General features: G+C 39.8%; 1 protein-coding gene across 4 annotated transcripts in view; it reads right to left on the reverse strand.

Moving 5' to 3' along the window:
- Positions 1 to 12,398, reverse strand: part of FSHR (follicle stimulating hormone receptor) — an 87,838-nt gene extending 75,440 nt beyond the window's left edge. For 3 of the 4 annotated variants that reach the window (XM_051783704.1, XM_051783703.1, XM_051783707.1), the window contains exon 1: positions 12,214 to 12,398. In XM_051783704.1, coding sequence (XP_051639664.1) covers positions 12,214 to 12,398 — 185 coding nt within the window. The remainder of the gene's footprint in view (positions 1 to 12,213) is intronic. The other variant, XM_051783706.1, reaches the window with a different exon arrangement.
- Between the last annotated feature and the right edge of the window lie 4,159 nt (positions 12,399 to 16,557).

Consider the following 16,557-nt stretch of genomic DNA (forward strand, 5'->3'; position numbering starts at 1 on the left):
ACTCAAGATGATCGATTCCATAACCTTCTTGGACACTGAGGTTAGGCTGACAGGCCTAGTTGTTCCCCAGATACTTCTTCCAGCTCTTCTTGTAGATGGATGTCCCGTTAGCCAACCTCCACTCATCTGGGACCTCCCTGGTTAAGCAGAACTGACAATAAATGACACAGAGCAGCTTAGCAAGCTCTTCTGTCATCTCCCTCAGCACCCCAGGATGGATCCAATCTGGTGCCATGGACTTGTGAACCTCTAAGTGGCACAGTAGGTCACTACCTACCCCCTCCTGGACTATAGGAGGTCTATTCTGCTCTCCATCCCTGTCTACCAGCTCAGGGGCTGGTTGCCCTGAGGGTAACTGGTCTTACTATTGAAGACTGAGGCAAAGAAGGCAGTAAGCACCTCAGCCTTTTCCTCATTCTATATAACATGCAATGAAAGTATGGAAAGCCACAACTAACATACTTTCTGCCTCTGTGTATGCTTTTTGATTTTCCTGCCTCCTTCATTCAAGTTTAATCTTTCAAAACACACAGATGTTTTAGCTGATTATCGTTTATCTGGCAGAAGTAGCCTCTGATTTAGTGAGTATTGCTATTTCAGCATTGAGATAGCAGGGAATGATTAGTGATTGGTTTGACACTGTTTTTTTTCTGGAAAGTATTTTCCATCATCGCTTTTTCAGTAAGATCAACAGGAGGGAACAACATTCAGATGACCATGCAAGCCAAGAATAGCTTGGAAGCATGCTCTTAGGCAGGCTAGCAGAGGAAGCATGGGCATTAGCTTCTATTACAGCAGCTGCTGAAATACAGACACTGAGGTTGAAAAGACTTTCCAGTAGGGGGAACTCAAAGCCACGGAAACTCCTACACTGACGGTATACTTGGTGATGAAGGTGAAATTTAGACCTCCATATAATTCTGGGTTTTTCCTTCTTTGGACCATTTTAAGAAAAGCAATTGACATCATACTGAAGCTTAAGGCTTCTGGGGCTCGTGGGCTTGTAAGATTGAGAACAAACCTGAATTACTTGAGTTCAGACTAACAAAGCCCTGCGCACTGCTACACAACACAGGCTGAAGCCCAAAGCTGTTGTTCATAAAAGCAGGATACTAGGACGTGGTGCTTTACAGAAATGTATAAACTCCTTTATACAATGAACATTGTAGAGGTGTATTCTAGCTGGCAAGTCAGGCACTGCTAATAAAAATAGCAGTCTGCCATCCAACCAACTCAGACGTTAACAAGCTTTCTGTGGAATGCAGAAAATCTTCAAGGAGACGGCAAGCAGGAACTTCTGAAGCACCCCCTGCCTCATTCCCTACTTTAGCTGATAACCACTACTACGTGCATTCAGCTTGGAGGGCACTAAATAGATTAATCTATACCTAGAACCAAGGCTGCCCCTTGGCAGCCTGACACAGAGGGGGAAATAAAAATAAAGTTTTTCAAAGCCTTGAACAAAGAGACAGTCTCCCCGTTTCCAGTGCTGCTGGAGCGTCTCTTCCAGACAGTGTTCATGCTTCTGACAGACAAACAAAATGGCAAAGCCCTTGCTGTCCCCACCAGACCAGGGCATCAGTGCCTGCAAGGGCAAGCACTCTTCAATGGGAACTTTGTGGAGACTCGTGACTCCACATCCAACCCATACAGTGCTCCTAAAAGCCCAGGATGGACGTGCTCCAACTTCTGGGGTAAAGTGTTCAAAAACCAACCTGATTACTGGGTTGTGGGCCCATGCAGTGCCCTCAGCCACACTGATATAACACAGCAATAACATAGAGAAATGAAGGAATTGAAAGTAATATGGTTTTCTATATGAATATTGTATATATATAAAAAATTCCTGTAGGTGCAACATTCATGTATTTGCAAAAGGCTTTAGCTAAGGAGAAATATACAGATAATTAAACTCATAAAGGGTGAAACCCTCCCAATTAGTGCTCCATAAGCAGCCCTACTGACCATAACTGAGCCAACAGTTAGCCATAATTGAAATGCCCACAAAAATCTCCACCTCAGCTATCTTTAAATTACTGACTGTAACACTACTGTGAAATGCTGCTCTTCTAATACAGCGACAGAGACTGAAACAAAAAAAGTACAGAAATGGAGAAAGTGGAAAAGGTGATGATGCAGAGGAACCAGGTCAATAAAAATGCATTTGAGAGAAAAAACCCTGAAACTATATGCATCACTTGAACATTAAAAAATAGTAGAGTTATGACTTTATCTGCTGAGAAATAGCTATTAGACAGAAATATGAATGTGCAAGAGGTAATTTTTTAAAATTTGTTATTTGGAAAAAAGAAACACACTGCCATAGGAGTACAGTCTGGTGATGAAAAATGTCCTGAAGGGGCTAAGCCACTGATTTGTTACCTTGCACTCTTGGGAAATTGCTTGTCTCTTCCAACCCGTAGCTTTGCTGTTTCTGTAATGGCTAAAATTATGTTTATATACTTAACAGGAATGTTGTGAAGTCTGTTAGTATTTATAGGAAACTTCATGAGCCCTAAGAAAGTCTTATCATTTCCACGTGGTCTGTTAAAACAGTTAAAGTCTTCCCTAATAATTTTAAATAAATTTAAGCAGTTGTTTACCTATTTCATTTGTGCTTTCCACATCCACTTTATTTTTCCCCACAGTGGTTTTCTGTCTACCACGATAGCACAAAGTCCTGAATCTGCAAATACGTGCAGATGGGCAGTTTCACACCTGCGATTTGTCCCACTGGGAGGCAGTGGAGCTGTGTGGGCAAGCAATTAGGATGTGTACGGATGCCAGAGGAATCAAACCCTGGATTTTCTTGCAGGGTATTCCCTCACAGGGGCTACTAACGCTGATTTCAAAGGACTGAAGAATGAGGTCTGGGCTTCATCTGCCATGGCAACAATATACTGCAGATAGGAAATTACAGCTCATGGGATTCGGATACAGTGAGTATTTCCCCCAACCAGTAATTCCACCTAGAGAGAGTTGTTCTGCCAGGGCATTTCTGGGTTTGCTGTCATTTTCTGACACAGCTTGTACTTCTTTTATGACTCTCCGCTTGCCAAAACAAGAAAAGCAAAAAATTTCCACATAAGCCAAGGAAAACCTTGGGGACAAGACAAGATTTTTAGCATCAACACGCTGTCTTTCCAGAGCATGTGGGGTTTATAGCCTCTCTTCTTATACCTTGCTTGTTCAGAAATTTATGTGTGTGTATAAATATTCTTGCTGGGAGACTGGACTCCAAGGAAAGACTCTTCAGAATTGATTGCTTCCCAGAAGTTATCAAGAAGGAAAAAAATGGACTTGGCTGATGTGTGTTCCTTTTTTTAAAACCCATGGAGAGACTGGATCTGCCAGAGCAAGCAGCACAGGTGGTGCTTCCACTGCTGGAGACAGATGCGCTTTCCTACCTTGGTGAGTGTCTGTGGCTCTCACAGGCATGAGTGCTTCTCATTGCTCACTTACAAAGGGTCTGTCCTCAAAAATGCCTGTTGGGCTAGTAAAGGCAATAGACTAATATATTTACATCATGTGATGGTACAAGTGAAGAAAGACATTCCGAAGGTAAGCACTGAATTCCAAACCTCTCAAAGCCAAGGATAGGCAGGGGTGTTACACCAGGGATCATTTCGAAGCACAAGGTGTTGAAGAGAATGTAAACCATTGAAAGGCTTTCAGAAGGTGTGTAAAGAATACCATTATAATTCTTAGTCTGCCTATGTGACAATCCTTTTCAGTGAAGAAAATCAACCTCAAATAACTATATATCACTTCTTTCCATCCCATGCTCCTGGTTTTAGTAAAAAAAGCACAGGCAGACAGTCCTTCCTTCCATTGTTACTCTCTTCCACCTAAGCCTGGGCCACCTTAACAGTTGCAGCTATATATATGTGCTACTGTTTTCCAGTGTCATATTCTTTGCCTGGAGCCAGACTCATGGAGGAAGAAGTTAAACACAGACACCCTGTGCATGTTCACAGGTGTGTGCACACATGCTGTTCACTTCTTGGGCTAGGATCTTGTTTTGGGGTAAGGATGAGGGAAGATAGCTTTGTGAATATCCCACTGCATCCTAAAATTTTATGATTAGAACATAAATACGGTACACCAGAAACTCTCCTGAGAAAACAAGCGCCACTTTCTTTTCCAGTCTTCACACCGTCAATCCAGTTCTTCATTGCATGCTACTATTTCAAATTAAGAATGTATATTCCCTCTTTGCTCTGCTCTCAAACAAAAGATGAATCAAACATTGAAAACTTGGAAGTTTTCCCCACTGCATGCTTATGCACATAGTGTTTTTAGGAAACCACTGAAGATTCACAGATTTCTGACAAACAAATATTTGCTAATTAATTCCAATTAACTGACTGTATTTGGACAAGGATTCATATCAGAAAGTACATCCTCATGTATGTAGACATGGGGAAACTTTATGTCAATAGGACCTTTACCGGAATAATGCTACATGGAAGTTCACAAAACAGGATTTCCAGGCAAATATGCTAAAATGCTGACTAGTAAACTCATTCTTGAGTAGATAAGAGAGCAGACAGAGGTGAAAGCTTCATCCTGCAGCTCACCTAGCAGGTATATATTTAAAATTGAGGCTGTCCTGTCCATACCACACTCTAAGTACGTTACATTTAAGGATACAGCATTATTCAGCTAGTCCAGGCAAAGACAGAGGCTCAGCAAGCTCAATATACTTATGAAAAACAAAGACTCATTCAGCTGAGTTGGGTTAGAGGCTGTTTTCATTCCACTCAGACATGTATTTCTCTCTGCATATAATAACAGTCTGTAAATTCTCCTCTAGCTAACAAGGAGCAAATGCATCTGAGTGGCTTGATAAGGTAGTGGGAGATAAGAACCATCCATACCTTCCAGGCTGAGCTGAAACACCTAAGGATAGTTGGAGGAAAACACTGAGCAAAAGTAAACAAATCACAAGATTTCCTGACTCTAGACCCTCAAAAGCTAAGAAACTACATCTGAGAAAAAGGCAAAAATTTGTCTCCGTATTATAGTGTGTGGAAGAAGACAATTAGAAGAAATAATTTTCTGTGCTCTTATGTGAAATCCAGGCTTGACTCTGACCTATAATTTGAAATAAGCTTCATTTTAATGACTTAAATTTCACTGCTAATAAGAGCAGTCCAATCAAACTACAGGCAAAGTGTGTGAAATAATTTACAGGTTTTGTCTGAAAAGGTCAAGGTCTTAAACAAAGAAAAGTGACTTTTCCTACCATAGTGCTTGCCCCTCACTGTGTAAAACTAATAGACTGCTATGAAAAATAATACCTGTCTTTTGTGCCCAAAGTATCTTGTTTACCAAACACACACACACCACACACACACAGTCGTTACCAATCAGCTGCTGCCAAGATGAACAACACGTGGCTGACAGAGGTCCCCACTGCCAGACAGTGAAAATGAACCTAGTTCTTTCCACTGAAGTTAATGAAGCTATGACAATTTAAATTAACTGTGAACCTACCCCAATTATCTTTTAACTTGCCTGCACAAGAACTTGGGAAAGTTAAGCAGAACTAACTAAAATGCCATCAAGACAGAAGAGAGTGAGGCATGAACACTGCATGGATTTCTTTCGCTTCTCAGTTGGATGTCTAACAGGTTTGTTTATTTTTCTTTGGCAAATAATTCTGTTTGGCTTTGCAGGACCCCCTCCTGCATACAAACTGCTGTCCCCTTCAGGATGTATATTCACTTAGCATCTCTCCTCTGTGCAAGTCTTTTCCCGGTTTTTGCGGTATTTCTCATCCACTCTCTTCTTTTACTCTTGTTAAACTTTCACATAAGCAGTATTTTCAATGACATGTCAGCCCAATGAGACCACTTTGGCATCTGCAAAGGAAACCCTGGAGCTGCACGGCAGACTTTCTCCTGCTGGCTTATCAGGTTTAACATTTTGTGGTTGATACTCTTCCAGAGGAATGCGATTTGGAGCTTTTCAAGATACCTCCCACTGGAGATCTCCAGAAATCACCTCAGAAATATTTCTGGGATTATCAAGTATTTGAGAAGCTTTTTAAAAATTTTATTTTTTTTAAAGTGGCATGGCCTGGAATATTGAAGGAGATAATAAGCTTTATTCTTCAGGACTGCAATTCTGATATGAATCCATTAAGGGCCTGATCCAGAAACTGATTAATTCAAATTTCCAAGCTGCCATTTAGAAACCTGAGTGAGAAGCTGAAAGCGTATTGCATGGACAAATGCAGATACAGGGATAACAGATGAGCTGTCCTGGCTTGATGGCTCTTACACTACAGGAGCTTGTACCCTGCTGGGCCAGAGCATGAGGAATACACACACACATCCCCCTTTCTGCATCCCTCTCTGCACGAATACCCTGAGCTCCCTATTTAAGGGATGGGAAGGAAACAGTGAAGCTGAGGCAGACACACATAAGCACTTTAGTGTCATTCAAACTCATAAAAGCACCCTTCAAAACTTTTCCCTAGAGCTCTGTCTGTGCTCTGCTCTCCCAGCTAGCCATAATCATCTTTGAGTATCAATAGGATTTCCTGTACCAGTGTCCCTACATGGAATGACAGATGAATTTAATACATTTTAATACTAGACAAGAAAAGGCAACAAAGTCTGAAATACAGCGTTTGAGTTCTGTGGAGTGAAAACTGATGAGTTGCGAGAAACTGTTGTAAGGGGAGTAAATAAAGATAGGAAATCATCCATAGTGTTGAAGTGTTTAGCCTGACATACCATTCAGAGCAAAGGAAATTAACTGCTGCATGACACCAGTGAATTCATGAGTCCTCAAATCTGCTTTGTGATGCATGTTGTTGTCGGAAAAGTAAAAGATAGACCTCCATCCTACTTTGTAATGTGCTCTAGGCTTACTAACTTCTCAATTTGGACCACATTTTCATTTAAAACTACTTATTTCAGATCTTACTGGGGCTTTTCTTTCCTGCTGTGCCTCTACACTAAACCTTCCTATTAACAAGCTCGCATCTCATGAATAACATTACTGTCAAGCTCTCCTAGGTTTTAGCTATATCCATGACTTGAATGGGGAGACATCCAAATGAAGACACCACATTTGAGACAAGAAAATGTAACACCTACAAATGATCAGTTTAATCTTCCAAACACTTTAGAAAAATATTGATTATTATCCCATTCAACAATCATGTTTTGATTCTTTGTAGGAAACGAAGCAGATCAAAGCTAAAATATCTAACAGGGAGTCTTTGTTTCAGGACATGGAGATGACCAGTCCAGGAACCCATTCTGCCTGGTATCAGATGTGTGAGGATGTGTTACAGGCTGGTTTGTATGTGAGTGTGTGTGTGTGTGTGTGTTTGTGAGAGACAGAAAGAGCTGGAAAAGCCAGGGATTATACACTGGGAGAATCTGTCTGCAGCTGGACCCAGTGAAGGGCTTCAACTCGGTACTCTCCCAATGCAGCATAAAAACAAAATCAAGTCTTGGCTTTCACTGTTTCCCTGCAAAGAGCTCAGTGATTTAACAAGTATGTCTTGCCATTAAGTTTTAAGTGAATGCGTTTTCATTTCAAAGATACATTATATGTATATGCAGACATCTATACATCTTCAGACTTGAACATACATGCATCAAGCTGCAGACCATACTAGTAAGGTGACAGTCATGTGCATGTATTTATTTATAGCACCATGAGTAAGCCAGCAGAGTACTGCACTGCAAAGCAGCTCCTATTGTGTGCAGCATACCTCCTCATGTTCAAAAGCTCCTGAAGCTTTAGGAACTGAATGTTTCTATAAAGATATATATTTCATCATTTATACTAGGTGAGGATCTGTCCTGCAGAGTTTATTATCCTTTTGTGTAATTTTCTTCCTTTTCTTCTTTTTCTCTTTTATGATCTGCTTATTTCTTTTTATCCTCCCAATTAAAATGTCAGAGTCCAGAGTAAGTGTTGGATCACTCCACCGATATACAGACAGCAATTGTACAGCACCGCTATAGCTTTCTGCTTCAAAGTATGAATTGATCATAAATTCAGGGCGAGAAGAATGTAACCCTAAGAGATGCAAAATTGGTTTGAATTAAAAACGAATAAAATTAAAAAAGGCTTTAGCTAGCATGTAGTATGTTCTCCATATGCTCTGCTGTGAAAAAATTCTCATCCCATTCTGAAAATATGTGGATTTATTGATGAACTCTATGACTAACCTCCATAACACAGGGAATTCAAAGTTTCATGGGTCTTCATTTCCTTAGCTTACTTTATCCTCTCTGCACCTTGTCTTTCTTAGGTTAAGTTCAGTCTGCCCATATAAACACCTGAGCAAAACCATAGTTGTTCGCAGGTTTCAGTGTAATTTCAACTTTAAGTGTGAAAGAATAAAAAAATTCCTAATTGCATCTGTCAGTGACAGTGCTGCAGGTATTGTTCACATAATTTGCAGCTTCTGTCGCTGGGAAGCACATCTGACTCACCCCGTACATAACACAGAACTTGCTATTTCAAGGCAGCCAATGTTTTAGTGCTCAGACATCTACTCAGCCTTGACTTGATAATCTAAAATAAATATCCTTGAGCAATTGTACAAAAACACCTATGCAGCAAGTAAGTAAAAACCCCGCTGTTTATAGTTTGCAGATGCTTGGGAGCAAACACTCTATATAATATACTTCTAAACTGCTCTGACAGTGGCTAAACTGCCTCACAGAACCATAGAATCATGGAATCATTAAGGTTGGAAAAGAACTCTGAGATCCCTGAGTCCAAAGATTAATCCAGCACCATCATGTTCACCACTAAATTATGTCCCCAAGTGCCACATCCAAGTGTCTTTTGAACACTTATAGGGATGGTGATTCCATCACTTCCCTGGGCAGCGTATTCCAGTGCTTGACCACCCTTTCAGTTAAGATATTTTTCCTAATATTCAGTCCAAAATGCCCCTGGCACAACTTGAGGTCATTTCCTCCTATCCTGTTATTTGATGATACTCAAATATTTCTGCTGAAAGTAGTTTGTTAAATCTTAAGAAGGATCCCTTCTGAGAATCAGTTTTTTGTTTGCACTACAATCTCAAAGCAAAACCTCTAATAACTAAAATGAAATCTTAGTGAATACTGATGACGGATTACAAAGCTTGACATTACATTTTAAAACTGGTATAAATCTTCAAGGAGCAAACTGCCTTCGGTTACTACTGAATCATCCCTCCCCTCTTCCCCAGAGGCAATTAACAGTTAGTACTTTGACACAGAGGAACATACATTTCCCACCTGAACTTTTGGCCTCTGGTTTCTAATGGATTGACTCCAATTCTCTTAGGTATTTTGGTATCTATAAGAAACCCCCCAAAAATTCTTCTATCCAGCCAAAGATAGAACAAAAGTAAAACAGCTAATAACCACAGACTCCTCTGCAAACATTCAGAGCACACTGGCTGCAGAGTGCTTGCAAGTCTGCAAAAAGCAACGTACAAACCAAGCTGTAACTATCCCCTCATGAGATTTTGGCCCGTAAGTGAAAAAGTAGATGCAGCAGCAAGAAGAGTAATGAAACCCTATGGATTCTGATCCCTGCTCTGTTTCCACATGGTAAGTACAAAATGAAATCACTCACTGTAAGAGGCTACCAGCCTTCCCCTTTGCAATAACTTTGCTAAGGGAGATGCTAATCCAACCAGGAGGAAAACCCTGTCTCATGTACCACGCTGCAGAGCTCATGTTCACTGTTGTGAACTATAACTGTGGAGAGTAGAGCTCTCACTGATGGGAGAAAGAAACCCATCACAGCAGCACATGACAGTGACCAACCCTCAAACACTAAAAGATAATAATAACAATTAAAAAATCAGCAATGGCAAAGAGATAATGGTTAGTGAGGGCCATATTTTTATCTTTATCCTGAGATTTCCTAGCAAGTGACAGAGCTGGCTGCCACATGCCAGTGTCCCTACTACAGAAACAGCTGTAGTGAAATAGAAACACAGAGCAACAAGTGAGGCTTTTCAGGCTCCTGTTCTCAGTCCAAAGTATTCACCAGCATGTTATTCAACATTTTAAAGGCACTAGGGAAGGACTCTAGCATAACTTAGGAAAGCTATCAAGGTCATGTAGAGGAAGGTGAGGAGCTTTTAGTGTGCTGAAGAAACCCCTCTCCTTTACATCAAACAAAAACAGACTGCATTCAGCACTTCCACAATGATCTCTTAAGTGAAAAAAGTACCTTGCAGGAGATCTACGTACCAAGAAATCACTGCTTGTGCCCTGTACAGGGTTCTTAGACACTGTGGCCTTCTGTGCTCAATTTGCTACACTGATTTTAAAACCCTTTTCAGTCACTGAGACTTTTTGAAGAAACATAAAGCAAGCTTTTTCTGTTACCAAGAGTGCGCCTTCACCGTCATCTGAAGCAGTAAAACCTATTTTAGTCACCTGAATCACCCCACTGGGCACTCAACAGAGAGATGCAGAGGAAAACGCTTTTCTAGAGTTCCACTTTGATCCTGAAGGAAAAATCTAACATTTATCTGTCACTTAGCTGTTCAGGTAACGTATCTGAACGTATTACCAATTCTAAGGTTTGGTATATTCAAAGCAACTCTAGGCAGTTTTCAGATTTTTAAGCCATGCTGAAATCAGTCCTAGGGCTATACTGATTGAATGGGATCAGAATTTCTTCCTGAAGAACCAAAAGCTGGTTTATTTTGTGAGAGAGAAAGTGAGAAGAGAGCCAAGTTGAGAGATTCTAACTCCAATATTTGCACAGCACTGCCAGAAGAAAGCATTTGTTTCCTGTTTTCAGTCACAGTAATGTCTGCCTGTTTCAGAGAATACATACTTATGCTGAAGAACCCACAAATTAGCATCCTCAACAAACCCTTGAGAAGTTAACAAGGAGAGAACAAACCCCATTTTGCTAACAGGTCCTTTTCAGTGATACTCTACTACTTCGCAGAAATAATTAAAAAAATGCTTTTGCTTAATCCCTAGAAGGCAGACCTTAACTGCGTAATCTAAAGAAACAATCAAAGCAAAATTAAACAAAATTAGCAGTATATGCCTGGAGCACAGTTCACTCAGGATTTAGATGACCTGCATCACAGATGGATTATTTTTCCCTCTAGTTGTGAGAATGATTTAAACTTTTACTGACCTTTTGTGGTTAACTCAGACATTTCTCTCAAGTTTTCACTGCAGTCTGCTTACTCAATGAGTATAATGACTCCTCCTTCTGTACAAAACAAAACTTCTGCCCTAGGAAAACTGTGGCATAGTAACTATGTGTAAAATTGGGACGGGGTATATTTTTCCAACTAGTGACATGTCATTCTTCATTGTATCCTCCCTCCAAACTTGCTACTCGACATTAATCAAAGGCTTTATCCAGGACTATCCTTTTGTTTTTGCTTTAGGTCGTAAGGATGTAAGACAGCTGTGGGTGTAGGCAAGGGGTGATATAATTTGTTTAAAAAAAAATTAAAATGAAAACAGTCGCTTGCACTGTTACATATTTGCCTTTCTGTAAAGGGGTTTGCTCGCCTGTGCTACTTACACAGAAAACAGCTGCCATACACTATTGCTCACACTACTTTATGGAAAACAAAGAGCAACTTTAAGATAGATAAAACCCATTCTTGAGTAACTCAGTATGGTATCTTCACACTGTTCACTCCCTCCAACTGCAGTCGTGCTGCTCCTGATGGAGGAGGATTGCTCTCTGTTCATCAGAATCCTTTCTGCAATGCCTTTGTGATTTCAAAAAGAAAACATTAAGTTTCTTCTTGGTAAATGAGCACAAACCTTCAGAAACCTCCTGCAGTACAAACACAAGCGCTCATCATCAAGTTGTTTAGGGCAGACAAGTTGCACTACACGTTCCGACAACACTAAAGCAAGCTGTAAAGAAAGCTTAGACTTTATGCTTCAAATTAGTGTCACAGCACCAAGGAAGCTTGTTCAAAATTTGGTCTGCACTTCGCATTATAACATGCTATATTGTTTCTTAACAGAGTTCTTAAAATGAGCACAATCAGAGAAATGGAGAGGAGCTTCAAGATGTAATTAACTGAGCGTTGAAGGAAGGGCTTTGCTTTGCAAACATCCAGCATTAAGTCTTCCAAGATACTCCCTATAAACCTGACCTTTGGCTTGCTAAGCAGCAGTTTGTTTTGTGAGCCAGCAACAAGGCTGCTGCTGAGAACCATCCCCTTTCCCTACTTACAGTTCGGTGATGTTGGCAGGGATGTCCCGGGGAACATGGACCACCTTGCTTTCCTCACAAATGAAGACCCTTCCCATGCAGTGACAGGCGTGGTGCTGGCATCCCAAGCAGCCTGCCAGGAAAAACAGCAAACAGGCAAGGACTGAAGACATCTCTGCCTTCACATCTGTGCCCGTCTCCTTCATATCAAAGGGAGGAACGCAGAGACCTCCCAGACCAACTCCCTGGATAGAAGATCCGCCTCAAAAGCTGGGACAAACCATGTGGCTCTTGGGGGATGAATCCTCAGCAAGTTTCACTTCATGACCCCAGATTCTTTGTGCCCTTAGAGTAGGAATAGGGATGAGCAATGCTGATTTTCCATGACACAAGTATTTTATATTTAAAGTAGTGTTGAAATCATGGGGCCCAGCTGTATTAACCAGGGTTCTTTTAATGCAGTAGATATCTGCCCTGGGAAAAGGTCCTTCCTCCTCAGCCACATGTATTTTTTGGTAAGGACAAAAGGGACAACAAAGCATTTTTACTTTATACAGCCCAGACCCTTTTGTCCCTGAAGGAGAAACACTCTATTTATTGCTCCCCTTCATGGGTCCAAGAGCCCCTGTTTTTGTATTCCTCCTAGGTAAAAGATGTGTGTTATTTTTTACATGGCATATAATCTATTTCATAGATTAAAAGCTCTACAATCCTCAAACCAGAGCTAAATAACATGCCTTTTTTTTCAGCTGTGATTATTCTTTATGCACTTGTTGATTCATCTCGTTTTTTCTTTGGTACCTTTATAGGAACCCAAGCAGAAGAAGATGTTACAATCCCAATAATCTCTGTGGACTGGCAAACTAATTTCATCATCTGGAAAAGAAATCCCAGAAATATGCCAAATGACTATTTATTTGTAACACAACAGGAGCAAAACAGCTTCAAGAATCTCATCAGAAGGCCCGCATGTTGAATTCTAAGGACTCTTTGAGTCCTTATTTGTTATGTTTACTATTTGACTGAGCTAAAATATCTTGTTACAAATATTAATCCTTGAAAAAGGGACCTTGTGAACTCTTTGCTGTCGCTGCGCCAGGCTATTGTCTGGAACCAGGGTTACTCTACAAGATGCCTGAAGAGAGCATTTTGACAGAAAAGTGGGGTTTGTTTGTTTGGTTTAATGATTTGGTTTGTTTGTTTTTCTTTTAAACTGTAAATAGCTGTTTCAGATACACAGCTCTTATAAATTGTACGCATTTTAAGTAAGTGAAGGAGCCACAGGTGATTCTCCTGAGCTTGACTCACATTTCTTAATCTTGTTAAAATCTGCTGTTAACTTGTTTTTCTTTTTCTTTTTTTTTTTTCTTTTTATGGCTGGTTTTGTTATCTTCTTCCATAATCAAAAAGCATAAACACATGTAATGAGACAGAAGACATCACCTTTTCTCTGAAGCGTGCTGACCAAAAGATTCCATCCTTCTCACCTTTAAAATAAGCCTCATAATGTAGATGTTTCTGAAGGGAGCTAATTAAGATTTTAAAAGGAATTAAAGTAATTCTTCAAGTTATCTTAAAAGCTATCCCAATTTTACCAAACATCACTAAATATTTGTTATTTTCCCCCCAGCCATTTAAAGTTACTCAAGATGAGAAGAACAATATTCAAAAAAAAAAAAAAGTAAGACAAAATCATGACAATCTCTTTTTAACAATGGTAAGCTTATAATGAATTGTAATAGTATTCCTTTAATTGTCTGTGTAAAACAGTCCATTTTGCTAATGACAGTGACTGCCAAAAAAAAGAATTTCTAAAACATTAGTGACTTTTTTTTCTCATATATCTCTATGCCCTTTCCTTTGAAAGATTTTAAACCTACAAGATCTTCTGAAATAAGTAAATTCTTGGTTGCCTTCATACTCAAAATGATATAAAATGCAGAATTGTACCCTATGATCAAACAAATTCCCATTTAGTAAAATTTTGCTGTAGCCCATAGCAAGTTGGAACACTTCAGGATTTAAGCAAATGCCAGGAAGACAATTCATTTGAGGCTTTTGGGGTTTTGTCTTTTCAACAGAAGTCTCTAGCTTCTACAGTTGCAGTCTAAAAGCAGACTGGAATTCCCTCCGCTGCCCCCCAAAATATGAAAGGTGAAGCCTGAGAAACGTACAAAGCACAAGAATATTTAATTACAGAGGAATTTAAGCCATATCTCTTCATCCTGAAATACATACATATAAATGGTCATGTTATGAAATGGATAGTAATATTTATGACATAGTTTAAAAAGTGGTAACATTCTCTGAATGTCAAAATAGTTTTCACTGATATGAAGACATTGCAATTTGATTAACTCTGGGTTTTATATATCAAACCACAAAATTTGTTTCAGATGATAGTAATAATTCTTCCATATGCAAAAGTAAGGAGATCAAAAAATACCACCGGGGCTACAAGATGTCTTTCCAATTATTAGTGACTTCCAAAACTATAACAAGTATACTTTAATTTAATAAAACTAGTAAAACATAGATGTTCTAAAACATCAGGTCAGGTTCAGTAGCAAATCATGAGCTTAATGAAAAAAAATTCAATCCTTCCCATTTTTGATTGGAGAGGCCATTTTATCAGTACAGTACATATACATTTTCATTTACAACAGTTAAGAATGAGATGAAAATTATTAAGTCATAAAAAACTCCCTCTCAGACCAGAAGTTTCTCTTTTAATACTGTGGAGATAAGACTTTGAAGGAAATATGTAGTTATCATTACATTCAATAAAACCAGACTAGTATGCTAAACAGAACTGACATTTCATTCATACTGGAGCAAGCACTAATTCAACACCACACTAAAACTATCTGAGAATAAATGAAGATTCAGAAGGTTGTCTGAATTGTTTTATACATATGATCCAAGGTCTTAAAGAACAGACTCTGGTGTCTATTAATGTTTTGACCTGTGAATGTCTCTCCTAATTTCTTTACACTACTATCAAATGGCACACAGTTACATCATTAGAGTCCCCTGGATGGATTAATCAGATGATGATTCTCTAACTACCAGTTCAGGAGCACAGTTGTGTCCTCTCAGGAAGAACATCCATGTAAAAGAGGGGGAAAAAACCACTTCCTGGTCTCTTTCTGGGGAGGTTGCACTCACAAGTCCTTCTTGAGTGCCATGATTGCAGCTACAACCATGCCTGAAAACCCAAAGGACCTGTTGCAGATGATCCATGACAGTCACTTAAAGCTAGTCCTAAATATGCCCCACATCTTTGTGCCATCACAGGGTTTCATACTTCTTCCTCTTTAGCTTCTTGAAAGCAATGCAGGTGGCAGACTCATACCTGCCCCAGCTACATGCGCTGACACCTTCAGAGCATCACGTGCTGGGAGCAAGGACCTATCTCATGGAGATGGCTGGGATGCACTGTCTTTGAGATTCTTACTGTTGAATGTGTAAATGAAGAGATGATGGTGCTTTCAGATATTTACAAGAGCCTTATCTTTGCATCCATTTGCAGAAGAACTGTGCTCCAGCTGGCAAATTGGTCTTGAGAGTGTAAACTGTTTTCCTGAGTAAGAAAACAGAAATTTGCCCAAATTGAAGTACTGTAGCAACAGACATGCAATTAAGTGAATTATGACAGATATTCAATGATGACATTACAGATTATGAAATTAGATGGCATCTGGGACAGACAGTTAATTCAAGGTTATATAGTCACCAAGGAATCTTTTTTTAAGACAGTGGTAATAGAGTCTGGTTGATAGGACTGGCCTCTAACATCAACATTGGACTCTAAAATTAGCTTTGGTCTAATTCTGTGAGCACTGAGCCAGAGGAATAAAAGGGTTCTACAAACTCTGCCCAAGCAGCAGTGCCTGTCCCAGGCCACTCTGTCACCCAGATTAGTGAGGTTACAGTGGAAATTAAAATGAGCCATCCCTGCTCTCTCTCTCTCTCTCTCTTGCCCTCAATAAACCTGCTCCAAATACAACTCTAAGTCCTTCCACTACAGTGCAGACGTGGTCAGCTCAGCATCTAAATCCAGCTGTTGGAGGTGTGCGAACAGCTCTTCTTCTTAAGGCAGGAAGCTCACCAGGTGCTGGAGTGCATCAACCTACAGGCAAGCAAGTTCACAGCAGTGTCTGCTTTTGTTTCTGTCTTTTGAAACACAACATGACAGCTAATTAAGTAAATACTGTTTCCACTGATGTTTCCCAGTCTTAGAATTGTGTTTAATTACTGAATACCACTTTAACACTGGCTTTGCTTAACAATAAGCGTTCTCTAAAAATGTGTAGGCAAATAAATCACTTGTATGAACAAATGACATAAAAACCACACCCAAAA

The sequence above is a fragment of the Manacus candei genome, unplaced genomic scaffold (genome assembly GCF_025592945.1).
Source record: "Manacus candei isolate 608988 ecotype Guabito, Panama unplaced genomic scaffold, ASM2559294v1 h1tg000017l, whole genome shotgun sequence".
NCBI lineage: Eukaryota > Metazoa > Chordata > Aves > Passeriformes > Pipridae > Manacus > Manacus candei.